This window comes from Rhamphochromis sp. 'chilingali' (assembly GCF_963969265.1).
Source record: "Rhamphochromis sp. 'chilingali' genome assembly, chromosome: 14".
Taxonomy (NCBI): domain Eukaryota; kingdom Metazoa; phylum Chordata; class Actinopteri; order Cichliformes; family Cichlidae; genus Rhamphochromis; species Rhamphochromis sp. 'chilingali'.
The window spans coordinates 31,439,790-31,466,474 of record NC_137941.1 but is presented as its reverse complement, the minus strand read 5'-3'; the positions used below and the strand labels follow the sequence as shown (position 1 = coordinate 31,466,474).

Sequence of the window (26,685 nt, the reverse complement as noted above, 5' to 3'; positions counted from 1 at the left end):
ATGTATATTAATATAGACATTCCGTGTCTTTGATCTGAATTAACACACTTTTTTTTTTTTTTTTTTTAAATCTTGGGAGCCTATTGAATACTGAATTGCTCTTTGGGGGCTCAGGTGGCACTTTATTAAAACACTGCAAGGTCTCAAGAACACCCCTGAAAAACAAGGACCCTCTTTTTCACTGTATCGAAACACTAACCAGATATTATGGTCCATACTGACATGACAGCATCACACAATTACTGCAGATTGTCAGCAGCACATCTATCTATGTCCCCTTTTACCACATCCCACAGGTCTTCTCTTGGATTGAGATCTGGTGACTGTGGAGGTCATTTAAGCACAGTGAACTCAATGTCATGTTCAAGAAACCAGCTTGAGATGATCTGAGCTTTGTGATATGCTGGAAAACCAAATTCTGATGCTGCAGCATGCAAAATCCAGAAATTTAGACAGCTTCTCTGGTCCAAGGTGGAAAAGTGCTCCTTGAACCAAAAACTGAAATACTTTTTGGAAATCACAGACACTAAATTCTGTGTAGCTAAAGAGAAAAATAACAATTTAAGAACACACACATAATCAAAACCTGTTGGTGTGCATAACATCTGTGAAGGCACCATTAATGCTTAATGATACATACAGATAATGGAGAAACATTTCCTGCCATTCACATGTCGTTTGCATCAAATGTCTTGCTTTGCTTATTTATCATATATATATATATATATATATATATATATGTACACTACATCATAAGTGAGTGTATTTATTGAGAGAAAGTTTCACTGTAAACACAACTCTGTAACCATCACACTTACATTAATGACGCTCTTGGCTGCTTCACCACAGAAGTCCGGCACAGGCCCAAAGGAAGACAGAATCCTTGTTATATTTTCACTATATCGGCTCATGTAGTCTTCCAAACCTGTGGGGAGGACACAGCTGTTCAGTGATGGGGAAGTCCATGTCGATCATCATTCCAAACAATGAATGTAGATCATCTTTATTTAAAATACCACAAAGATTCAAAGACAGTAATGTCACACAAAGTGAAAGTGATGTAATTGCAAACAGAAAAAGAAACATGTATTTCTAGATTGTGAGGGGATGGGCATAGGTGCGGCTGCGGTGCCAACTGGCAATTTGTTTTTGTCTAAATGCTTTCCTTCTGCTGGTTTGAACGTTTGACACATGCTTGATATTTTGAGAAATGGCACATGCTAGCTCCTCTATATTTCTGTGTTCATTTGCAGGGCTGCTATCTCAGTGCTTCAGAACCAGTAATATTAAGTAATGAGTTTCCTCTTTCTCAATGTTAAATATCTCATAAATAACAGTTAGATCCTGCTTTGACACTTTCTGTGTTAATTTAACTTTTAGCGCTGTTCATTGAAGCTGTTCTCTCATTTATTAACCTATAGTGACTCATTTGTGATGTAGGCAGACTGCATTTTGGCTAATCACTGACTGACTTGTCGTGAAAGTTTAAAATAAATGGGTTTGTGAAGCCTGCTACTACAAGCTTCAGTTTAATAGTGTATTTATAAGGACTGGGTAGTATCCAGTATGCTACATGTATGTATATGCCAGTGGAAATGTCTAACACCAGCCCCTTGTTTAGCGTTATTACACGTTGTTGTTTAAAGTGGATTGCTATGCTCATTTGCAGCTCCACAATCTTATTCTTGGACTCTATTAGAACAGCTTTGCATGATTCACAGTTCTAAATAATGCTATTTTACTAGGCCTTGGTGCACTTGAGGTTCAGCCAATGTGAGAAATAATCTATTTAACCTCATTTCCACCTCCCTTTAAGCTTTCTTCTGATTGAAGATCAGAAGATTTACTGAGTGAGGTTTCTGTGCTTAAAGCCTGTAAAAATCTACGAAACAAAGCACTCAGGGCAATAGCGAACGTTTAGTAGCTACTAAGTGTGATGATGAAAGTTCTGGACAGAGAAACAGAAAAGTTTGCAGGTTTTGTAAGGGACGTTTCGTACTTCAACTATACATTACTACTCACAGAAGTAATAAAATGGGGGAGCTATATAATTAAGATCCCTATATCTAACTAGGGTTAGAATAATTAATAAAATATTGTCATTACAATAAAAAAAATGTGGGATGTGACTAATGCCTGAGACCAAGAGGTTATGCAGTATGAAAATCATACCATGTATATGAAATGGGAAGCAGTATTCACTGCCCTCTAAATAACATGTCATTAATGTATATAATGCTACTACCTATAATAGTTTAAAGAGATCTTGGATTTATTTTTCTATAAACTGACAGTTTGTACAATTTCACTGCTACTCTCTCCTAAAATACCAGCAGGCATTATTTCTAATAAGAGTTCATGTCATGAGCTTGCTGGGTTATCTAGCTTGCAACCAAATGTTTGTGGATAAAATATATAGTAGTGTGTCCTAGATTGGACGCAGAAAAAGGAGCACCTCTCACAGCTAATGATCAATCAAAGAGGAAACACAGGTCCCATAACAATGACAACAACCGGGCTTAACATATCATAAAGAGGGCCAGCAGTATGGTTTGTTGACATTCCTGTGATAAGCGTAGTAGGTGAATAGGTGAAGACTAGAGTTTTAAAACCTTATTTGAGCAGAGAGATGCAAGTGTGGTGCAAGGTGGGGGGGGGGGGGGGGGGGGGGGGGGGAGAAGAGATGTGCCTACATTACTTCACATGAGGTTGTTATTAAGGTGGATCAGGGGGCTCAGTTTTAAATAGTTCTTTCAACACATTTTCAAAGAGTGGAGCCTTATTCAACGACCAGAAAACATATGGTGAATGTTTATATTTGCAATACTTCTTTGGGAAATAAGGTTTATATCCAACATGTGACAACGGGGTAGCTAGAAAACGCTTACTGTCTACATAAAGCCTAGTGGGACACGTTAATGTGGCACGACAGTGTGATAACTATCATCTACCTTCAACCAAACACCCTCTGTGGGAGGAAAATCTTAGTGTTATTTCAGTCCCTTTGCTTTATTTCTTTTCCCAAATAAGCTTTAGCTGTTATTGTTGAATTTTTTCTTATATATCTTTTTATGTAAAGCCTCACTAAACAGGGAGCCCTATTCCCTGTGCCCCTACACAACGGCTAATTGTACAGTAGAAGAAAAGACGGGACACTAATGTTACCACTGTAACTCCAATCAGATAACAGCAGCAGTCCTTGAAAATGAAGCAAACTACCCCATATGGAAAAGATATATATATAAATCTTATAAAGTTTGTAACTGTCTTGTATGAAACTTGTATGAAAAGCATACAAGAGTGAAAACAGATATAAGATCCCTTGAAAAATTATATAATCAAACTTGTATGTTTTGGATACTTACTAAAAAAATATATGAAAGTAATGAGAAAGTGGCCACTTTCATGAGTAAATCATATATGTTTTTACTATTCCTTTTCCATATGGGACATAACATCACCCAGTTTGCAACTTGTCTTCCACCCATTTGCGGTGCCTACCACTGCTAGCTGTACTTTTACACTAATGAAACAATTTGTGCATGGTCAGCTGAATGTTGGACAAGCTGCCCTTACTAGATAGTGTTTTAAAAAGACATCATTCTAATGCTCTTTTCTGTGAAATTGCATTAATATTTGAATACATCATATGCATCGATGAGCCATTCTTCTGCAGGCAGTGGTTTTAGTTGTAGTGGATGATTCCTTCAAAGAACAACGGCATCTCCTGTGTGCACGCACACAGTTTACAAAAGCAAGGAAATTTAGGTAGCGCAGACAGAGACAGGGAGCCTGAGTGCTCCAGTATCTGATGGGACTGATCTAAAGACTTGAAGACACAACAGGGGTAGGTCTGAGCATTCTTTTGAGAATCTGATGCTTCCTGAACAGAAAAAAAAGTCAGTAAGAAGTTCAGTACTGTAACTACAGGTAGAGCTGGCACCTGGTCTGAAGGCTGCGAGGTGAGCTCTGTGAGTTTTGGATGACTGGTGTGAGGGAGCGCATTCATCGCTACCCATCAAAAGACTGCTTTGTTCAGCCAAAGTGCACACGTGTGTGTGTGTGTGTGTGTGTGTGTGTGTGTGTGTGTGTGTGTGTGTGTGTGTGTGTGTGTGTGTGTGTGTACACAGTCAGGGTTACTCTCTGGGTTTCACACTCACCTCTGATATTCTCCATCTAGCTGAGGTTTCATTCTCTCTCTGACACACAAAGAGATGTCACTGTGTGGTACACTACATGTATTTTGTGCAGCGACACGTATGAAACGCTGTGCCACTTTGAAAATTTCATGTAAGCGGTGAATTACCTTCATTACTCTCAGTCAAAGGCATTCTGTGCTCATTTACTGCAGTCGCTGATGCTCAAAAGCCTGTGCTTTGGTTAGTTCCAGTAATTTTCCACAGCATACATGGCTTGTACATTCACTCTGATTGGCAGATTGGCTGACCTGACTGGATACCTCCCTGGGCTTTTTTAGGGGGGAGGTAACAATGTTTAAAACGATAACAATAATATTTATATTTATAACAAGGTGCAATAATAATTAATGTGCAATAATAACAGTGTGCAATACACATACACTTATTCTTCTTTTTTATACTAAGTTAATATACTGTGTTGTGTTGTTTGTTGCGTTGTGATGTGTCATATCGTGTCGTGTTGTGTTATATGTAGTGCCGACGTAGGACAGTTTTCCAATTTCCTTGTACTACTGTACTATGTATGACTGTGCAATGACAATAAAGAGTTATCTTATCTTATCTTATCTTATCTTAATTGAAACTGGACACCGCACAGTTGAAACTGTGCTGGATAAATGATACTTTCCTCTTCATAAACAGACATTTTATGAACTCCTTTTCCCTTATGAAGAAAGGCTTTTTGGTAAAAATGAATGATTTTGCTGTGAGAATTGAACAGAACAAACACATCATCAACTCTTTGGATCAACTATATAAAATTCATGCTCAAAGTATCTTAAACTCAGTTAAAAAATAACCAGAATTAGTGTTTTTATATGTGAGCAAAGAATACAAACCAGGAAATTTTACCTTTAGGTGCATTGAGGTGCATTGTTTCCATGGGACCTATGAAGGCGTAACGCATTCCTAGTCCCTCTGACATCACCAGGTCGATGTCCTTTACCGAGATAACACCATCCTAATGACGCAAGTTAGAAAAACAACAGTTACATTAATTTCACTGAATCGACTGATAATATTCATTCGTTTTGTACCCTTTGTTTTCTGGATATATTTGCTGATGAACTGATCCCAGAACAGCAGCTCTGGAGTCAAACTGTTTCTTTGTCTGTATCTGTTTATCTGTAATGAGAGTTCACACATCTAGCAGGTCAACTTTGAGCCACATGTTAAGTATTTTCTCTTACTGAGTTCATCATGGTCATGGTTACCTAACAGACTGCGGGAAAGTTAAGTATATACGAAGGACACACACTTTTCCCTAGCAATTCAACAAAGTCATGACTTTTTAACTCCCTATTATTCTGGAAAACCCAAATTCCCTTTGATCCCATCAGGCCACTCCAGCTATATAAAGTTTCCTTATTCAGCCAATCCTGTGTCCTCAGGATTGTGCACAGAGGGGAAGCTGGCTGAGAATGGGTCAGGTAACTTTGGTTTACAGATACCTGTTGGCCAACCATGGAGGAAATCAAAGCCCAGATACAGAGACTATGGTGAGCAAGAGGAGAGGCGACAGGGTCGTCTTTGTTTGGGTCCTGTGTCCAACAACGAGCCTGTTATCTGAGCAAAGTGGGATGGTGGGTGGGGTCTTCTCTCCACTGTAATCACTGGGGGCTACGAGCTGCTTTCTCAGCCACTCTGCTTTCCAGCTCTGGCCTCGACTCAAGGACTTCTTTTCTTTTTCTCTCTCTCTCGTTGTGTGTGTGTTTGTGTGTGTGTTTGCAAAGGTTGAGGGCAGGTCCCTGTTATGTAAGAAAGATCACAAGACCACTGTCAGGCCAAAGGCTTTGATGCTTAATGCTGAACTTCTGTACAGCTTTGATTTATTGAGGAAGAATACAGTAAATAGATATTTTTTACACATTAAGTAAAACACCTGATGAAGTCCCTGCTTTGAAACATCAAACTGAGCTGTTTTGTGTGCGTGTGCATGTAACTTGGTAGAAACTGTGTTTATTTTAGTGAATGGTTATAAAAGAAAAACAGTACTATAAGTGGAGGAGATTAGTTGTGTTGCTGACATTTGTGGGAAAATATCCATTACATGCTCGAATTTTATTTTCAATAAACAGATGATGCTACAGGGCCATACAAATGTTAAATGATCATATATTGTTTCAAAGAACTACATCTGATCCTTAAATTAATGATAACTTATAAGGCGTACAACATATACAATTGGTCTCTAGCCACATACATTAAAATGCAATTAGGCGAAACGGTGACGTCCATCTCGGCCACATTATTCAAGACATTGGTGCACGAAACAGCTTCCCCAAACTGGCACCTGCTCCAATGTATTTTGTAATGAAATAAACTATTAGAATACATCAATTTGTTGTAAGTGATTACCTGCTCTGTCCTGCTATGTACATGTACGTGTACTGCAGGAACTTTGAGTAATTGTCTCATCAAATACCATTCATGTTTGGTGATTTGTATGTCACATCGTTTAGTTAAGTATAACAGTGCCTTAGGTGAGTGATAAACACTCCCAAACGACTGTAGACGTCACAACTCATTATTTTTGTCGAGCAGTATTGTGGATGGCGTGCCTCTGATGCATGGCGTAAAGGAACGTTTTGGTGCAGCCAGCAGCAATTACAGAGGTGGATTCACTATTTCAGGTAAGCAAAGGTTTCTCATGTAGTAATGACATTTTAAAGGCACTTAAATTGTATTAAAAGAATTATACGTTTTTGCAGTTGAGTTTCAGGCTGTTGAAAAATGTATGGTACCTATATGAAAATCCTAGGTGATGTCTTTCTCAAATTATCATGTTCACAAGATTTTCAGAAAACTTGACCTCTGACATCTAGGTCACTGATATTCAAACTACCTCGTTCAAGATCTTAACCTAGGTTGGACGAGATAGACCACGCCTACTAAAATAAGCTGGGTGTCCATGATGCTCACCCATCAGCAGGGTGAAGACAAAACCCTGAGCATTGACTGTGACTGCAAAATAAGCCCTCCATCACCGTGCTTGACAGCTGCTGTCAAGTAACCATCACAGTGGCAGATATCCAAGAAAGGGTCTCCAGTATGAAGAGTTGGACAGCACCAGGGCCCGACATGGTTCACGCCTACTGGCTGAAGAAGCTGACTGCACTCCACGAGCGTCTGGCAGCACAAATGAACCAGCTGCTAGTTAACGAGAGACACCCGGAATGGCTAACCGAAGGTCGGACGGTCCTGATCCCCAAGGACCCCAAGAAGGGACCGGCCCCCTCCAACTACCGACCAATAACCTGCCTCAGTACTACATGGAAGCTCCTGTCAGGCATCATATCGGCTAAGATGAACAGGCACATGGGTCAATACATGAGCGGGACACAAAAAGGAATTGGCAAGAATACCAGAGGCGCAAAACACCAGCTACTGGTAGACAGAACAGTCAGCCGAGACTGCAAGACCAGACTGACAAACCTGTGCACTGCCTGGATTGATTACAAGAAGGCCTATGACTCAATGCCCCACAGCTGGATACTGGAATGCCTAGAATTGTACAAGATCAATGGGACCCTAAGAGCCTTCATCAGGAACTCAATGGGGATGTGGCGTACAACACTAGAGGCCAACTCCAAGCCCATAGCACAAGTCACCATCAAGTGCGGGATCTACCAAGGAGATGCTCTGTCCCCACTGCTGTTCTGCATAGGCCTGAACCCCCTCAGTGAGATCATTAACAAGACTGGCTACGGATACCGACTACGGAACGGAGCAGTTGTCAGCCACCTCCTGTACATGGATGACATCAAGCTGTATGCCAAGAGTGAACGAGACATCGATTCACTGATCCACACTACCAGGCTATACAGCAATGACATTGGAATGTCGTTCAGACTGGAGAAGTGTAGTCGGATGGTATCAAAGAGAGGGAAGGTAGTCAGAACTGAGGGGATTGAACTACCAGAAGGCAACATTGCAGACATAGAGGACAGTTACAAGTACCTGGGGATCCCGCAGGCAAATGGGAACCATGAAGAGGCCGCTAGAAAGGCTGCAACCACCAAGTACCTGCAGAGGGTCAGGCAAGTCCTGAGGAGTCAGCTGAATGGTAAGAACAAGATCCGGGCCATCAACACCTACGCCCTGCCCGTGATCAGGTACCCTGCTGGGGTAATAGGCTGGCCAAAGGAGGAGATAGAAGCCACTGACATAAAGACAAGAAAGCTCCTTACCATGCATGGAGGGTTTCACCCCAAGTCCAGCACCCTGAGGCTGTACACTAAGCGGAAGGAAGGGGGCCGGGGACTGGTGAGTGTCAGCACCACAGTCCAGGATGAGACAACGAACATCCAAGAATACATTGGGAAGATGGCCCCAACTGACCGAGTGCTCAGTGAATACCTCAGGCAGCAGAAACCCAAGAAAGAGGAGGGAGACGAGGAACCATCATGGAAGGACAGGCCCTGCACGGTATGTACCACCGGCAGATAGAGGAGGTGGCTGATATCCAGAAATCCTACCAGTGGCTGGACAAAGCTGGACTGAAAGACAGCACAGAGGCACTAATCATGGCAGCACAAGAACAAGCTCTGAGTACAAGATCCATAGAGGCTGGGGTCTATCACACCAGGCAAGACCCCAGGTGCAGGCTGTGTAAAGATGCCCCAGAGACAATCCAGCACATAACAGCAGGGTGCAAGATGCTAGCAGGCAAGGCATACATGGAACGCCATAACCAAGTGGCCGGCATAGTGTACAGGAACATCTGTGCCGAGTATAACCTGGAAGTCCCGAGGTCAAAATGGGAGATGCCCCCAAGGGTGGTGGAGAATGACCGAGCTAAGATCCTGTGGGACTTCCAGATACAGACGGACAAAATGGTGATGGCTAACCAACCGGACATAGTGGTGGTAGACAAACAGAAGCAGACGGCCGTAGTGATCGATGTAGCGGTTCCGAATGACAACAATATCAGGAAGAAGGAACACGAGAAGCTGGAGAAATACCAAGGGCTCAGAGAAGAGCTCGAGAGGATGTGGAGGGTGAAGGTAACGGTGGTCCCCGTGGTAATCGGAGCACTAGGTGCGGTGACTCCCAAGCTAGGCGAGTGGCTCCAGCAGATCCCGGGAATAACATCGGAGATCTCTGTCCAGAAGAGCGCAGTCCTGGGAACAGCTAAGATACTGCGCAGGACCCTCAAGCTCCCAGGCCTCTGGTAGAGGACCCGAGCTTGAAGGATAAACCGCACGCAGGGGCGTGCTGGGTGTTTTTATATATATATATATATATATATATATATATATATATATATATATATATATATATATATATATATATATATTAGGGGTGCAACGATACTCGTATCGATATTGAACCGTTCGATACAGTGCTTTCGGTTCGGTACGCATATGTATCGAACAATACAAAATTTTAAATTTATTTCATCAACTTTTCTTCTGACGATGATGTCTGTGTTGAGAGCTCAGTGGATCTGCGTTCGACTACTCCGCCTAGGCTGCACTGTCTAGCGCAGATCCACTGAGCGCAGCGCAAGCTAGCAAGACAGAAGCTAAGCTCGTTAAAACATGGCAAATTGAACCTCCCCCACCCTCATTCATATCTGGCATTTGGAACTATTTTGGTCTTCAGCGAAATATGACCCTGAAGGTAAGCGCGTCATGGACCAAAGTAAAACAGTATGTCGCATGTGCCACGCAATGCTCAATTACATGGGTGGGAACTACTGCGTTAGCGCAGTTAGCTCGTTAACGTGTTGACGCCGTCCAGCCCCACGCACAGGGCGATCCATGGTAGCTCGTTAACGGAGATTTGCCGTGTTGTGGCGTTAACGTCATTTCAGATTAACGCTGACAGCACTAGTGGGAACACAACGAATATGACTGCACATTTACTCCGACATCATCCTAGTGCAAAGACAAGTGGAAGCAGACAAAAACAACAAGCACGCATGCTACAAACTTTACCCGAGTCATTTAGACAGCCGTTAGCACGTGATTCTCCTTATGGGAATATACTCCAGAAGAAGTGTATAGTATAGCTTTTATTTTGGAAAGAGCCATTCCTCTGTAATAAACTCTCTTTTCCAAAGATGAGTGATTTCTCGATCAGATAGATTTATTATTTTATCCCTTTGTTGTTTCAGCAACATTAAATTTAAAAACTGTACGTTTGAGTTAAAATATATATTTATAATTTTAATAAATGACAAATTAAAAAAGCATGAACATTTTTTGTATCGAAAAAATATCGAACCGTGACACCAAAGTATCGAACCGAACCGTGAATTTTGTGTATCGTTGCACCCCTAATATATATATGTATGTATGTGTGTGTGTGTGTAAACTGAAAATGTATGTAAGTCTGCTGTGAAAAAAATCAAAATAAATACAGCTAAAAATAGCATCTATCTTCTCTATTTTTTGCATTTCTGTAAATTAGTTAAGTCTAAAAGTAAAGCGACATGTGAACAGAAACGCTGGCTGTTGAGAGGCTCAGTTTCTAGACATTCAAAATTAATGGTCAATGGTCAATGGTATGGTCAATGGTAACTTTATTGTCCCTGATGGGAAATTGATTCGCAGTATGTCAAACCAAACAACAGACATACAACCAACACATCACGTACACTCATTAAAAAAAAAAAATTATTCCTTTTCTATATATTTCAGTACATCGGACATTCCATTTTGCTTTATTTTTCATTTCTGTGACATAGGCTTTAGTCCCTCTGCGGCTCTGAATTGAATAAATAGAAGAGAATGGATGTTCTTTGTTGTTATTTAGATATTCAAGAATCATTTTGGATGTGTGAAAGCATCGTTTTTCATTACAATGTTACTGTGAACAGGCTGCTTTGCGATAAACTTTGGGCGCTCTTTCGAAAGCAAGAGCAACACCTTTTTTTTCCCTGCCTGTCCCGTTTGGTTCCTTTGCCATCAGAATTATTGTCTAAAGGCCAAGAAAGATGCCCAACAGATTTACTTTACCAAGTGGACCATCCCGGCCTTACCGTATCGGTCCATTTGATTGACCTTTGTTTTTATTGTTCATTTCATTTTATTTTCAGTTGTTACATACGGGACAGACATGACTGGGGGAAGGGAAAGGGAGAAAGAAAGAGAGGGAGGGAAGGAAAAACAGCCGGGATAAAAATCAACGGTGATAAAGGACACAAAACAAAAAAGAGGTGGGGGGACAAAAAGTACACATATATATATATATATATATATAAAAAAAAAAAACACCCAGCACGCCCCTGCGGGCGGTTTATCCTTCAAGCTCGGGTCCTCTACCAGAGGCCTGGGAGCTTGAGGGTTCTGCGCAGTATCTTAGCTGTTCCCAGGACTGCGCTCTTCTGGACAGAGCGATATATATATATATATATATATAAAAAAAAAAAAAACACCCAGCACGCCCCTGCGGGCGGTTTATCCTTCAAGCTCGGGTCCTCTACCAGAGGCCTGGGAGCTTGAGGGTCCTGCGCAGTATCTTAGCTGTTCCCAGGACTGCGCTCTTCTGGACAGAGATCTCCGATGTTGTTCCCGGGATCTGCTGGAGCCACTCGCCTAGCTTGGGAGTCACCGCACCTAGTGCTCCGATTACCACGGGGACCACCGTTACCTTCACCCTCCACATCCTCTCGAGCTCTTCTCTGAGCCCTTGGTATTTCTCCAGCTTCTCGTGTTCCTTCTTCCTGATATTGCTGTCATTCGGAACCGCTACATCGATCACTACGGCCGTCTTCTTCTGTTTGTCTACCACCACTATGTCCGGTTGGTTAGCCACCACCATTTTGTCCGTCTGTATCTGGAAGTCCCACAGGATCTTAGCTCGGTCATTCTCCACCACCCTTGGGGGCATCTCCCATTTTGACCTCGGGACTTCTAGGTTATACTCGGCACAGATGTTCCTGTACACTATGCTGGCCACTTGGTTATGGCGTTCCATGTATGCCTTGCCTGCTAGCATCTTGCACCCTGCTGTTATGTGCTGGATTGTCTCTGGGGCATCTTTACACAGCCTGCACCTGGGGTCTTGCCTGGTGTGATAGACCCCAGCCTCTATGGATCTTGTACTCAGAGCTTGTTCTTGTGCTGCCATGATTAGTGCCTCTGTGCTGTCTTTCAGTCCAGCTTTGTCCAGCCACTGGTAGGATTTCTGGATATCAGCCACCTCCTCTATCTGCCGGTGGTACATACCGTGCAGGGGCCTGTCCTTCCATGATGGTTCCTCGTCTCCCTCCTCTTTCTTGGGTTTCTGCTGCCTGAGGTATTCACTGAGCACTCGGTCAGTTGGGGCCATCTTCCCAATGTATTCTTGGATGTTCCTTGTCTCATCCTGGACTGTGGTGCTGACACTCACCAGTCCCCGGCCCCCTTCCTTCCGCTTAGCGTACAGCCTCAGGGTGCTGGACTTGGGGTGAAACCCTCCATGCATGGTCAGGAGCTTTCTTGTCTTTATGTCAGTGGCTTCTATCTCCTCCTTTGGCCAGCCTATTACCCCAGCAGGGTACCTGATCACGGGCAGGGCGTATGTGTTGATGGCCCGGATCTTGTTCTTACCATTCAGCTGACTCCTCAGGACTTGCCTGACCCTCTGCAGGTACTTGGTGGTTGCAGCCTTTCTAGCGGCCTCTTCATGGTTCCCATTTGCCTGCGGGATCCCCAGGTACTTGTAACTGTCCTCTATGTCTGCAATGTTGCCTTCTGGTAGTTCAATCCCCTCAGTTCTGACTACCTTCCCTCTCTTTGTTACCATCCGACTACACTTCTCCAGTCCGAACGACATTCCAATGTCATTGCTGTATAGCCTGGTAGTGTGGATCAGTGAATCGATGTCTCGTTCACTCTTGGCATACAGCTTGATGTCATCCATGTACAGGAGGTGGCTGACAACTGCTCCGTTCCGTAGTCGGTATCCGTAGCCAGTCTTGTTAATGATCTCACTGAGGGGGTTCAGGCCTATGCAGAACAGCAGTGGGGACAGAGCATCTCCTTGGTAGATCCCGCACTTGATGGTAACTTGTGCTATGGGCTTGGAGTTGGCCTCTAGTGTTGTACGCCACATCCCCATTGAGTTCCTGATGAAGGCTCTTAGGGTCCCATTGATCTTGTACAATTCTAGGCATTCCAGTATCCAGCTGTGGGGCATTGAGTCATAGGCCTTCTTGTAATCAATCCAGGCAGTGCACAGGTTGGTCAGTCTGGTCTTGCAGACTGACCAACCTGTCAGTCTATATATATATATATATATATATATATATATATATATATATATATATATATATATATCAATCACCTGGATCACCTGTTGAGAGAGAAAAAAGAAAAGAAAAGAAGCAAGAAAGAGAGCAATATAATAAACAACATCATCGCGATAATCCATGTGTATATAACAGTAAATACTAAATATTGTATATTATTGTGCAGCATGTAAGATCGACAGCGCACAGTGTGCTTTGAGGTAGGAGCCAAAAAGGGTGTAGTTTGTGTCTGTGAGCACCCGTGTGTAAACCTGTGAGCATGAACGCGCTTGTATTCAAACAGTTCCTTCATGTAACGATCTGCTAGAGGGTGTGGGGAGCCACAGCCCCGTCCTCCAGGGCATGAAGCAGGTATGGAGGAGATCCAGGCTCCAGACATCCAGAAACCCTCAGAGTGCAAGAGTCCAAGGAAAACCAACAGAGGGGCAACCATGCCACTCTCCCGGAAAGAGCTGAGGAGAGCCCCAAATGAGGGGTCACCCAGCAGCCGCGGAGCAGAAGCCAGAGGGGGTTGCAGTAACGTGCCCGTGAGCTCCGCCGGCATCCAGCTGTGCCAGAGTGACCGAGCCCCAGGCCCAGAGGCCGAGGGCACCCCACCCCCCGAAGGGGCCCGACCGACCCACAGGTGCCAGGTCCTGACAAGCAGCCACCGGGAGTGTCCCGGTGCATACCTGAGCGCGCAGCCCTGGACACCAAGAACCAAAAATGCACCAATGTCTGAGGGCGTCAGGGGGAGTGGTGGGGGGAGATAGGCCTCCATAGAGCAACACCTTTAACAGCAGTGTGGCATTTTTGTCAGCTAAGGTCTAAGGGTGCCCTTGGGGTGGGGAGGTGGGGAATTCGCCTCTCACACGGTGGTGATGTGCACACAATAAAGAATATCATTTAGGTACAAGTCTGAGCTGCCACAGTTCTGTGTAAAATTATGAACTTCACATGCTTCGTTACAGATGTTGCAATACAGCTGGCACAGAGGCACAAGAGTGGCTTCTGCTGCATTTCGTGGAAGTATGACTTGGAGGTTTTAATTCTGAGAATACGTTATTCTCAGCAGGGAGTGTCACGGTCTTGGGCTTAAAAATGACTGAACAATCAAGGGTTTTTACCTGCCTGCAGGCCCTCTTGGATCATTGCTGAACCAAAAAGCTACCGTCAAAGCAAGAAAAACAATCCAAACACTTAAGAGCTTCTCAAAGTCTAAAGCTGTGACAAACAACGAGCTCTGTTGTGAGGCAAATCATGAAGCCTGCTTCTCTTCCTGATATGTAAAACCTCAAAAATGACAAATAAACATAGTAATGGCACGGAAATTGAAGAAAGCAGTTACAGCTTTTCAAAACCACACAAGGCTAGCCACCATGATTGAAGCGTTGGGGGGGCTGTGAGTACTCAGACTGTTCCTATGGAAGCAATATGTGAAAGGTCTTGGAGAAGCTCACGGCTCTTCAACGGGAAATTGATACACCTCCGGACCAGTAATGGACATTAAGACCTGCTCCCCCCCTCTCAGCGGTGCCAGCTGGACGATGTTGACAAGAACAACAAAAAATTCTACCCTGACTCTCTTGCCCAGATTCCTCAAGGCCATCTGCGTAGGCTGTGGACTGTTTATATTTGCTTAATTGGGCAAAACGACACTTTCTGAAGGCTGAACACAGGACACACATCCTCACACGCATGCACACTGACACAGATACACACTCACACCCCCTCCACGAATCCAACACCTGCCATCCGATGCAGACGGCGGATCAGCTTTGGATGCGCAGAGTTGCGGCGTCCCGGACACAGTTTCTTTTTCCTTCTCGACTGCCCTTTTGTGTTATGCATTTCATTGTTTTCTTTATGCTGCCTGTTCTGACCTGTCTCCCCAATGTGATGTTTGTGTATTGTATGTATGGTCGGAAAGGTCCAATTTCGCTGCAGGTCAACTGCAAGCGACAAATAAAGGCAATCAATCAATCAATCAGTCCAGTCTTGCACAGACTATTAGTGTACCCATTTAAATGGTAAATGGTAAATGGCCTGCATTTGTATAGCGCTTTTCTAGTCCCTAAGGACCCCAAAGCGCTTTACACTACATTCAGTCATTCACCCATTCACACACACATTCACACACTGGCGATGGCAAGCTACATTGTAGCCACAGCTGCCCTGGGGCGCACTGACAGAGGCGAGGCTGCCGGACACTGGCGCCACCGGGCCCTCTGACCACCACCAGTAGGCAAACACGGGGTTAGTATCTTGCCCAAGGATATTTGGCATGCAGCGAGGAGGCAGCCTGGGATCGAACCACCGACCTTCTGATTAGTGGCTGACCTGCTCTGCCACCTGAGCTACAGCCACCCAGATATTACCAGATATAACTGGTAATATCTGGCAACAACATAAAATGAAACCAATTTCGTGCCGACTCAAAATAAACAAGCACACACTTTTTCATCTACGTTACCAGTAAACTGCAATCAACTGATGTTTTTCGAGCATACAAATGCACAAGACAGATCAGTCCTACGAATTTACTAAAGAAGACATTTTTCCTAATGCATTTATCCTTCATTAATGTCATAGAGACGTCTTTCTCAAGTGTACAAATCTGAATCATGTGCAAAGTCACGCAAGTAACTTAAAATAGATTTCTGCTCTTTCTGAGCCAGCTTTTTAATAATCCATCCAATCCCCTGCTATTACAAAGCAAAATGTGATTATCCAGTTTCCTTTTACCCATTTCAGCTGTATGGCAACTCATTTTTATTTTAGTTGCAACCAGTTGAGTAACTACTGCCATGTCTCCTGGTATTATCTCCTAATGGGTTTGTAGCTTTAAATCTATGCTAATGCTGCCTACTCACCTGTCAGGAACAGGTCTGTGAGCAACAATGCAGAGCGGCTGTTAATTTCTGCTGATTTCCATTGATGACAGCTTAACATGTCCCAACAGCTATCTTAGGAAGTCGGTTCTAATGTCATTCATGTATCACTTTGAGTGAAAGCCTGAATTGCATTTAGTTGCATTAATGGATCTAACACAAGATGACTGATGTGCATCTTTTTAAGTTCCTCAGCTCAAACACTGTCTGACATCATCGTTTTCTAGCTAATGCGGGCCTGCTTCAGCTGCTTTTACTTTACTAGAAAACAGTTTTTATGTAAATATCTAACTGACCTTTAAACCTAAATCATCTACCCTGGGAAATGTAGTTTTATTTTGTCACTTCAGCCATGGGTGGCATGGTGGTGTAGTGGTTAGCACCCCCCTGTCATCATTGCTGTGGCTGCATGGGCTTCTGTCAGGTACTCTGATTTCCTCCAACAGTCTAACGACATACATGTTAGGTTGACTGGTGATTCTAACTTGGCCTTGAAAGCGAGGAAGATAAAAGTAGTTGAAGTGCAAAGAATGAAGTGCTTTGAGTAAGACTGGAAAGGCACTATATAAATCTAAGCACAGATTCAGTCCTTTACTAAGGACACCTTTACTACAACAACAGTCACTGACATAAAAAACAAAAGCGAGAAACTTGGAACAGACAATCGTGGAAGACGTGTGAAAGTTCAGAACTATGTGGAAGCATCTGATGTTGCATTATTTAATGGAGGGGGTCATTTAAGGTGCTTCTGATGTCTGTGGTTCTATATTTGAAGCCAACATCAAACTCTTCATGGGAATTCAGTTCGGGTAACACAGTATACGTCTCAAGTTAACATTCCATCAGCCGTGATTGTCACCATTCCCATCGCTCTCATTATCATTCAAGCTTTTTCCTCAGTGAGTGACCACGTAATAGTGCCTGTCATCAGAGGCTAAAGCTCATTTAGTCTCATTGTGCTCCTTTTTAGAGGGAGACTGTGGACATAATAGAAGAGGTGAGCTGACAAGGGCTTCCTCTTTCCTGCCTCTATTACAAAACCATCAGCAGCCACATGAAACCTGACTGAGACTGAGGCGCTCCTGTCCAGAGGTAAAAACAAGTAAAAACACTCGTCATTATGACCTAGAAGTCAGCTTTAGCAATGCAGCAGTAAAGCAATGAGGGGTTTTTTGTTGGAGATTCAGTTAGTGTCATATATTTATGAGCATTTTCTTGCATTTGAACACAAAGGTTATGAAAGCATATTCATGACTAACCTTGCTTGAAGTTGGTAGTGCTTTGAAAAACTGGCTCCTCAACACAACTCCCCACCCACATGCCCAGAAAACACTAACCTGAACTAGTCTCCATGACTCTGCAATAATGGCGGCTTGAACTCTGTTTAGGGCAAAGCCATCGATCTCTTTTTTCAGAAGGACAGGTGCCTGGCCAACCTGCGTCAGGAGAAATCAGTTAAGTCAAGCCAAGCGCAGCAAAAGATCCTACAAGACAATTATGAATAATACAGCTTCATTCATGAAGCTTAGTAGTTGCAGGAAGCCACTGGTTGTTCATGTTAAGAAAACAAGCTTGTTGAGACTTGCTTGGAATAAAGTATGTAATCATTCACATGATCACAAACTGTTTGTTAAGATTTGTGGTGTAGCAGCTGTACTCGAGACTGTGACACACTGTCAAATACTGAAAATGGCCAGAACAACGTCAAACTAATGTGAAAAGAAAGCTAGGAGCTAGGCTTATCACCAGCACTTAATACATAGTATGACAGCAGTATTGGTCTCCTAATCATAGCATGGGGTTTGGCTTCCTCGTGCTCTTAATCCACTGGTTATTCTGATTTCTTTTGAAATCTGTCCAACAAGTTCGGGCATAACAGGGCCCAGAAATGTGTAATCTTTTGTGTAAGATTTGTACCTTGGTCATCAGAGCATGGGTGGTGTCCATAACGGCTGCTGCTGTCTCTGGGTGAGGTACCAGCTCCACCAGTTTTACATAGTAGGGTGGGTTTACCTGGGGAGAGCAAAACAAACACATATTATGTTGTGTTTACTTCACTTATATGTAGGATCTGTTCTTAAGTAACAATTTTCAGGAAAGCAGTACTAACAAACAAAGCTGGACACTCAACTGTTGATTTTGCCTCATCATCGTCCTCCAACAGTGAAAGTATCATCTCAGTGCATGACAGAGCACTTCGATACGGTGTTAGCTTACTACAGTGTACGCTATCCTCATTACAGCTTTAAGACTGACAATCTAAAATGATGATAATGATTAGACACATTAAGGACAGCAAAAATGTTTATTGAGACAGAAATTAAGCACGGTGGTAAACTATAGGTTATACAGCTCCCCATCTGGCCCGTTTACACCAGTGGTGGTGTTTCCACCAGCTTCCACCACCTGTGAAGCAAATTGACCTTTAATTGACCCTCACTTTTTTCTTAAAGTCAGCATTTACAGAAACAAAAGTGCTTCATCAAACCACCTGTTTGCATAGTTTAAATATCTAGAAAGTCTATGTGTTTGGCTGCTTCCATTTACCACCAGCTTGTTTTAGGCAATGATAACAAGTTATTTAAAAAGCAGCCACCTCACCGCTTTCCAACAGCAAAACCTGTAGCATTCAAAGGTTAGTCTAAAGATGGGCATATCATGTTTACTCACGTATAGCAAACTGAACAATCTCTAATTTTTATGTTTGTTTTTAATGCTCAATTTACACAAAAATTGTAAATTTATTTGAATGTCATTGAGTGAAATAACAATTTGATCCCCAAGCAAAGCATGACTTAGAACTAGCCAGCCCTTCTTAGCGAGTACAGTGGTAAGAGGTTTCGTGTGGTTGGTTACCAGGTTTGCACACATCTCAGGAGGGATTTTGGACCACTCGTCTTTACAGAAATTTTAGAAATCCTTTAATTTTTTTGGCTCAAAGCAACCACAAAACAATCAGCTTTCATATTTTCCAATCTAGAGAGACAAAAATGATCATAAAAGGCTTTTTATACACTGAAGGCAATCATCTACAGTGATACAGTTCCACCACTGATGATTTAGAAAAGCTCATGATATACATGCTTGATTTACTGATATCCTCAAAACATCATTGCCACAGCACATGAGCAAGCAGAAGAAACGCAGGGAGAGAAACAGCTAGAAGATAAAAATTATAAACAAGTCCATCTGGCTCATGAGTTCAGGTGAACCATGTTTACCTCCATCAGTTAGGTCATGTTGTTGGTAGCGTGCTCATATCATAAACCAGTCATAACAAAAGCATTCAATGTTTTTGTAAACAGATGTCACTAGTATGTTGTGGAGTACGGTCAGGTCTAAACAGAAACACTCTGCATGGATAAACTAAATGTAAGTCTAATGTAATCCTTGTGCAATGTTTTGTATAAACAAAAGTGCTCAGCTGTTCTGACCCATTAATGTGTTTGGCTATTCATAGTATACTGTAAGCGAAATTTGTTGTGATGCATTTACTTTGATTGATTGATTGATTGTGGTTGGGATAGCCTGTAAATATAACCAGATCCATTAGTACTTCAATGGAAACTCACAAATCTGCCTCAGTATGGGAGCAAAAGAAGGTGTGACTGAAGTCTAGACTTTCAGCTTTAGGTGAAGGGATTTCAAAACTGTGAGGTCTAACTCGTCACTGGTAATTATCCTGATCCCAAGCCTTTGTTGTGAAAGTATGTTTTTTTTTTATTGTTCTCCAACTTATTCTCTTGGCAATCAGGAAACAAACTAAATAATTTTAACTGACACACATAAAAAAAACTATTTTCTTTTTTCCCACAAGAAAGTTCTTCTTGTTTTTCTCCCAAACACAGAATCAGAGTTAGCCTCGTCACCAATCACAAGTCAGACGTCAGAAGGCTAATAAAAATACTTTCATAACCATTTAGCAATTACACACATTTTTCACAATGAAATCCCTTCGTTTCCCAGTTCAAAAGTGTTTTTTCTCTGTCTCAATCTCTCATCATTTCCCTGCTTCTCTTCAGTAATCGAACCTCGTTCGCAAACTTCTCCCTCTTTTCTGTCATGACCCTGACCCCTGTTAAGGTAATCTATTTATCAGACAGTCAACACACAATTGACCCTGTGTGGTTCATGTAGTTCATGGCTGTCAGCTCACTTGGCTTTCTTCTATAGTGTGTCTTCCTCCCTGAGCCTGGTTCTGCATGGGGTTGTTTTCTGTTAAAAGGGTGTTTTTCCTTCCCACTGTTGCCAGGTGCTTGCTCATAGGGTTGCCTTATTGTTGGGGTTTTCAAAGTGTATTGATGTGACTGTTGTTGTGATTTTGTGCCATTTTAAATCTGAATTATAAAACTGTCCTTATATACATATTTGGCATTGATCATTCAAAATGTTGATTATTGCTGAAAAATCCTGCATTGTGCTACATCTCCACTCGTAATTAAGTTTGTTCAGTTTCTCTGTTTCATCAGAAATGCAGAGTGATCCCTTGTGAATTGGATTTTGCCAATCTCATATTCAACCGAACTAGATCTCTTTGTTTAGCTTTACTGAAATTTAACTTGTTCCACTGTGAAATAATCAGTAGCTTGCATTCACAGGCCTTCACCATGCCTGCCAGATCATGTGGTATGGTGTGGATCATGATTTGTGCCTTCCCTTCCTCATGCACTTCCCTTTGTTCTTCTACTAGTTAATCTTGGTTTTATCGGTTCAAAGAATCTTTTTCTTGAACTAGTCTGGCTTTATTAGAGACTATTAGGCAAAGTTTAAAGTGGTCTTCTTGAGCGTAAACAGTGGTTTTTCATTATCTCTTGCTGTAAATCCACTGTATTTACATTCATTAAGGCCTCTCTTGCTTTTGACAAAGATACTTGAGATTTTTTCTTGCCTTAGCTAGTTGTGTGAAAGTTTTTGTCTTAATCATGGAAAAAATTCTGTCATCATCCCCTTGAAGTTTTCTACATGTTCTTTCGGGCCTTTTGTTTTACAGAGCTGGTCAGAGGATTTCTTCTTTTTAAAAATGTTTAAGATTGTTGTTTTTTACCACTCCTAAAGCTTTTTCTTTTTCTCTGAGAAGTGGGATTATTAGCTTAATGTTGGCCTCCTTCACTTGCATCGACATGTCTTTGGACTCCTTACTGAGAGCACCACTGAGCATCAACAGAGCGTTCTCACTCCCGAGGCGTAACATGTCGACGTTTTGTCACGTCCCGCGGCGTTCCTGAGGAACGCGAAAGGAGACCTTCGGCGTTCTTATGGTACGCGGCGGGTTATGGCTGGAATCCAGTGCAATGACGCTCCCGCGGTAATAGACGTTCCAGCCCTGTATTCCAGCCCTAAACCTAACCTTATCCCTAGCCCTGACCATAACCTTATTCCTGACCTTAACCAGGACTTTAATGATGTTAAATAGCGTGTTTCTAAGCGATTTGAAGAAAAAGAGCGAACATGTGTAGGTTCAGTCCAGACGGTTCTCATATTTCCTCTTTTTCCGAGGTCGTCATTTAGGAACGTGGTGGGTAGCCGAAAACATAATATGGTGACGATTTGTCACCTAGCGTAAAATGTTACGCTTTGGGAGTGAGAACGGGTTGGCATCAACCACATACTCATTCAACACTTGGACTCAACTCTATTCCTTTTATCTCCTTAATTTGTCATAACATAATCATAAAACAAGTCACGTGCCAATGAATGGGCTCATGATTTACACACTCAATTACTTTTGAGCCTGTAAAAATGGAGGGATTACAAAATAAGTATGTAATGATTAATGCATTTTAATTGCTTAATTTCAAGCTCACTGAGTTTGTGCACCATATCACTGTGAGGAAACTTACAGACCTGGCTGTAGATGACTGATGATGAATTATGGGCTGGCGTGCAGGTTAACACACTGTGTACAGTTTACACCACAGTACCTGGAAATGCCTGAGCATATGAAGTACTAACCGGATGAGAGACGAGGCAGCGACTCCTATTCTGGACTTTAGAAAAGACTTTGCTGGGCACTAGGCAGGACGTGGAGCTGCTCAGGATGACGTCTTTTCCCACAAAACGCTCCATGTCATGGAAGATGCTTTGCTTTACCTCCAGCTGCTCAAATACACATTCCTGGGAAAACAAAAAAATACATAAACGCAGGTAAGGTGTGAAAGCCAAATATTATTTTCTATAATGCTATAAGTAAACATTATCTCAACCCAAAGTCAGTGAAGCATCCCACTGAATATGGAACATGTAGTCATAGCAACAATCAAATTATTTATTACAGCTATTAATTTCTATAATTTGGATGAACTGCTGCTTTGACTCTGTAATTTCTGATGTCAACCTTTCTTTGACAATAGCAAAGACAAAACCATCATAACAATAAAGAAACATTTAATATTTGTTTCTTAGTGTTAAACTTGAATCTACCACTGTCCACAGCTTTGGGGAATGTACTCAGGGAAATGTGTTAAAAGTCATGCAGTTAACACCTTAAACACGGAAATTAAACCAGTTTGGCTCTTAAACTACCTGCTTAACGTCACTTCACAGTGATGAAAAGGTGTGACTCTCAAAATCGGTACTCTTCATTTGCAATCTTTCTCATCCTGGACGCAAAACTGCAAAAACTGGCTGAACAACCTCAGTATACCTCACATATACGCATTATAATGAAAGGCTCTGCTAAAAGGATTTGTGCTAAAACACAAGCAATAACCTAATCTACACTAATTCTAATGACAATATAATTTTTTTTAGTTTGTTTTTTAGTTTAGTTTAGTTGTTAAAGTCCAAAGTGGTCCCAGTGGCAACAGGAGTTGGGAGCTGTAACCCCCAAACTGAAAGAGTGATTCCAGGCACAACATCAGAGTCTTTTAACAGAGTTGAGTCCTAGGAACAGCACAGGCCTCAAACCTCAGTTTCCTTAAATAGAATGGACGCTCATGACAGGTCAGGCTCATGTGTGTAAATGTTAACTTATACTAATAAGAAACACCAATAAGTGAATACTTGGCATTTCCTGATGTGGAAAAGACCTCCAGTATGACCCCTGACAGAGACACAAATCCCTGTGGCGTTGTGTCAGGATAGCATCTGGTTGTAAAAATCTGCTAAATCAAACATGAAGAACTACCTCCTCTGACGAAACCTTTGGGAATAAGGGAGCAGCCAAAAGTAGCTCTTTCTAGTCATCTGTAAGTTGGACTATTCCCATTATCCTTTGTCTCCAGTTCTGCATCTTTCTCAAAGCTCAAGTTTTCTTCAGTTCTGGCCAAACTTCATTGTAAACAAGCCACACTAACCTATTTCTGTGCATGAAAGGAACATATAAAGAAATCTGGACAGCTTAAGTGCTTAAGCGCCCTTCACGTCTGCTCCCACTGCTCCACCAAGCCTTACACTAATCGTCAGAAAACAGGCAAGTTACTGATCTGTAGCCAAGTGACTAATAAAGCCTCCCGTAAATATTCTCCCAGATCAATAGTAGAGTGAAACTTACAGGTGGTCAGATGATGTCATGCTATCAGGACGTATGTACCTAACGGTGCTCTCGGGAAACTGCATATTTCTATGCAGCATTTCCCTGTTCCTGAGTCCACAATTGTTCCTTGTTGGAAGGAACTCAGCGCAGTGAGTATTGATTTTATTTGACTCTACCTGCCTCTGTGCACTCTGATCACATCTACTGTGAAGAAGAGCTCCATTGTCTACTTTAGCAGTTTCTAGCTGGCGAGCATTTTTCTGGCATAAAAGGTTGACTTCATACTGTATTTTAAGTGACTGTGACTGTGTTTAGATAAGCACAGTTGATTGTGTGTTTGTGCTCATTTATAATTTGACATAGATGAGTGATTTTTAATGAAACGTCTTTCATTAGTACGACAACACTTCTTATAACAAACTCCATCTGACTTTCTTGTCAAAGGAAAGCTCCACTTTACAATTTATAATAGCAATAACAGCAAGAATCTAGAAGCATTTTGCATTGTATGGTAGATGTCTCAACAATTTCCTTCAAGAACATTTTTACAGAAATGAACAAAAGAAAAAAAACAAATCAAAAGTCTCTTTTTGACAGCAAGGCTCAGGGAGCATAGCCATCAGACTCGACTGGCTGAGGTGAGCATCGTGACGCAACGAAGACAAACAATGCAGGAGGAAAGAGGAAAACTCAACAGATTATAAAACGTATGAGTTCTGAAATGTTCAAGGTTTTTAGAAAGCATTTTACTTTGGCCAAATGACTAAATTCTTATGGTCACATTGAGAAAGCTGCTCTGATTCAAGGTAAACAACTAAATCTGTAATAAATAACAGATTAATTCTGGGCTATTTTTAAATGAGTAATCAATATTACTCAGTTCATATTCCTTTATTGCAATTATATTAAGCCATTATATTTCTATGACTTTGCCTTTGGTGACAGACAGAAAGTGTGAGTTAGCAGCGCAGGGAAATGACACGCAGCAAAGAACCAGCCAGCTTGGTGTCCAACCATGAATTTGTAGCTAAAAGCATGAAAGAGTGTGTGATATGTCCTCTAACCACTTAGCCATCAGGTTAAACGAGTTGCTTAACAAACATTAAAACATTCCTTGCTACTGAACCGCGAATAAAGAGAGAAACTAGTGTGAACTCTCAGTACTCATTTTTTGACAGGTTCATTATATTCATCATCCCTAGAGTTAAAAATTTATACCTCGGTTTTACCTCCTTTATGACAGACATGTACTCTATATGTGCATGCTGCCATTAGAATCAGTTCACACACTGATGGACTGACAGTAGCTGCTCAGAGGGCTTGACCTCATAACAACCATCATAATCATCATCTTCTCCTCCTCCTAGCTGTGCCTCTATATAGAGGCTCCATGTTCTTCATGCTGAGAGAGGGCCAGCCAGTCTCACTTTCAAAATCTACCATCATCCTTGCCCACCTTTATTAGTGGAAAGTCGACTGAATACAAGTACCTTGGAGTTATGTTTGCTGGCAGACTGAAATGCAACTCTTGGACTGACTGCTTGTGTAGTGAGAGACAGCACAGAACATATTTTTGAGGACATTTTATCCTTTAAGGTGGATTCTAAAATGCTTATGAGGTGCAGAAAAACAAGCAATTAGAAGGACAGTAACAATTTCTAGTAAGATGTCGGGAACTGCATTACCAAGCTCAGCAAGCATTTATCGGGACTATTTATGGAGCAAGGCAAATACTGTGAGTGATATGAGGATTTGACTCCTCCACTGAACTACTAAAACCTGCATGGTGCTAATGTTCCCCCATAAAACAGGTCCAAACTGTCTTTTACTTCCCAAGCCATCAAACTTCTGAACACAAGCAACACACAGGTTGCCTAACTGTTCTGGCCACAGTCATCCTTAAGATCCAAGAAGAAGAGTAAAGGTGTCTGTATACAGTGTGTGCTTTGTGTCTTATGTTGATGCAGTTATTTTTATGTGGTGTATACAAATCTCAGGTGACTCTGAAATCACAATGCAATCACATTTACCCATAAGGACAAGTAAATGCATTAGTTTTTTTACCCAGTAATGTACTGACCACTGATATACTATGAAGCTATCCTAGTAAATGAAGAGAAACAAAAAAGTTTGGAATTCACGTGTTAAGCAACTGAAGGAACTGAAGTGTTATTATGCAAAACATCTCCATATTACTGTATGATATCACAACCCTATGTACGACAGGGATTAGGGATATTAGTCTAAGTTCAAAATGTGATGTGAGAATGTCACGGAATATGTCAAATGAAATTATGCTGCCCCTCCTTGGGGGGGTAAATGTGTAATAACAAAGCCAGAACGTATTGACCTGAGAGTGAAGTAACCATTCCTTTAATGCTGCTTTGTTTAAACTATGTGAACCAATAAATGAACAAAAACTAGTGTGTTTCCACTGAGTCACACACCACATACTTTTGAAAAGACCCACACCACAGTGAAGAGAAGCCCCGTGTTTCATCAAAGTCTGCCAACATCCACAAAACAAATGTCCGTACGTGTGTGACGGAGCAAGTGGTTAATGAAAAAATAAACAAATCACCAGAGAGCAATGTTGTTTCCACTGGTTTTACGATTTAGGCCAACGAGATATAACAGCATGTATTTGTTCTGTCAGCGGTCTGTGTTACCTGCACAAAGAAGGCTCCATCCAGTGCCTGAGACAGGTCATCATAACTGCTGAGAAGGGCAAATTGCTGCGCAGCAGACAGCTCCCCTCGCAGCATGTGGGCTTCCTCCAGCTCCACCAGCTGTTTCCTGAGGGACAGAAACTGCAGTTAACACACACACACACACACATAATGCATGAACAAACTGCCCTCTATCATGACATTTTCAATTTGAAAAGAATCATTACCACAG

General features: G+C 42.1%; 1 protein-coding gene across 2 annotated transcripts in view; it reads right to left on the bottom strand.

The window, feature by feature from the left end:
* The window catches only part of cryl1 (crystallin, lambda 1), a 30,819-nt gene that overhangs the window by 1,371 nt on the left and 2,763 nt on the right, over positions 1-26,685 (bottom strand). For both annotated transcript variants that reach the window (XM_080902189.1, XM_080902190.1), the window contains exons 3-8: positions 26,454-26,580; positions 22,263-22,424; positions 18,228-18,323; positions 17,648-17,746; positions 5,052-5,160; positions 819-925 (exon numbers count right to left, since the gene is read on the bottom strand). In XM_080902189.1, coding sequence (XP_080758315.1) covers positions 819-925; positions 5,052-5,160; positions 17,648-17,746; positions 18,228-18,323; positions 22,263-22,424; positions 26,454-26,580 — 700 coding nt within the window. The remainder of the gene's footprint in view (positions 1-818; positions 926-5,051; positions 5,161-17,647; positions 17,747-18,227; positions 18,324-22,262; positions 22,425-26,453; positions 26,581-26,685) is intronic.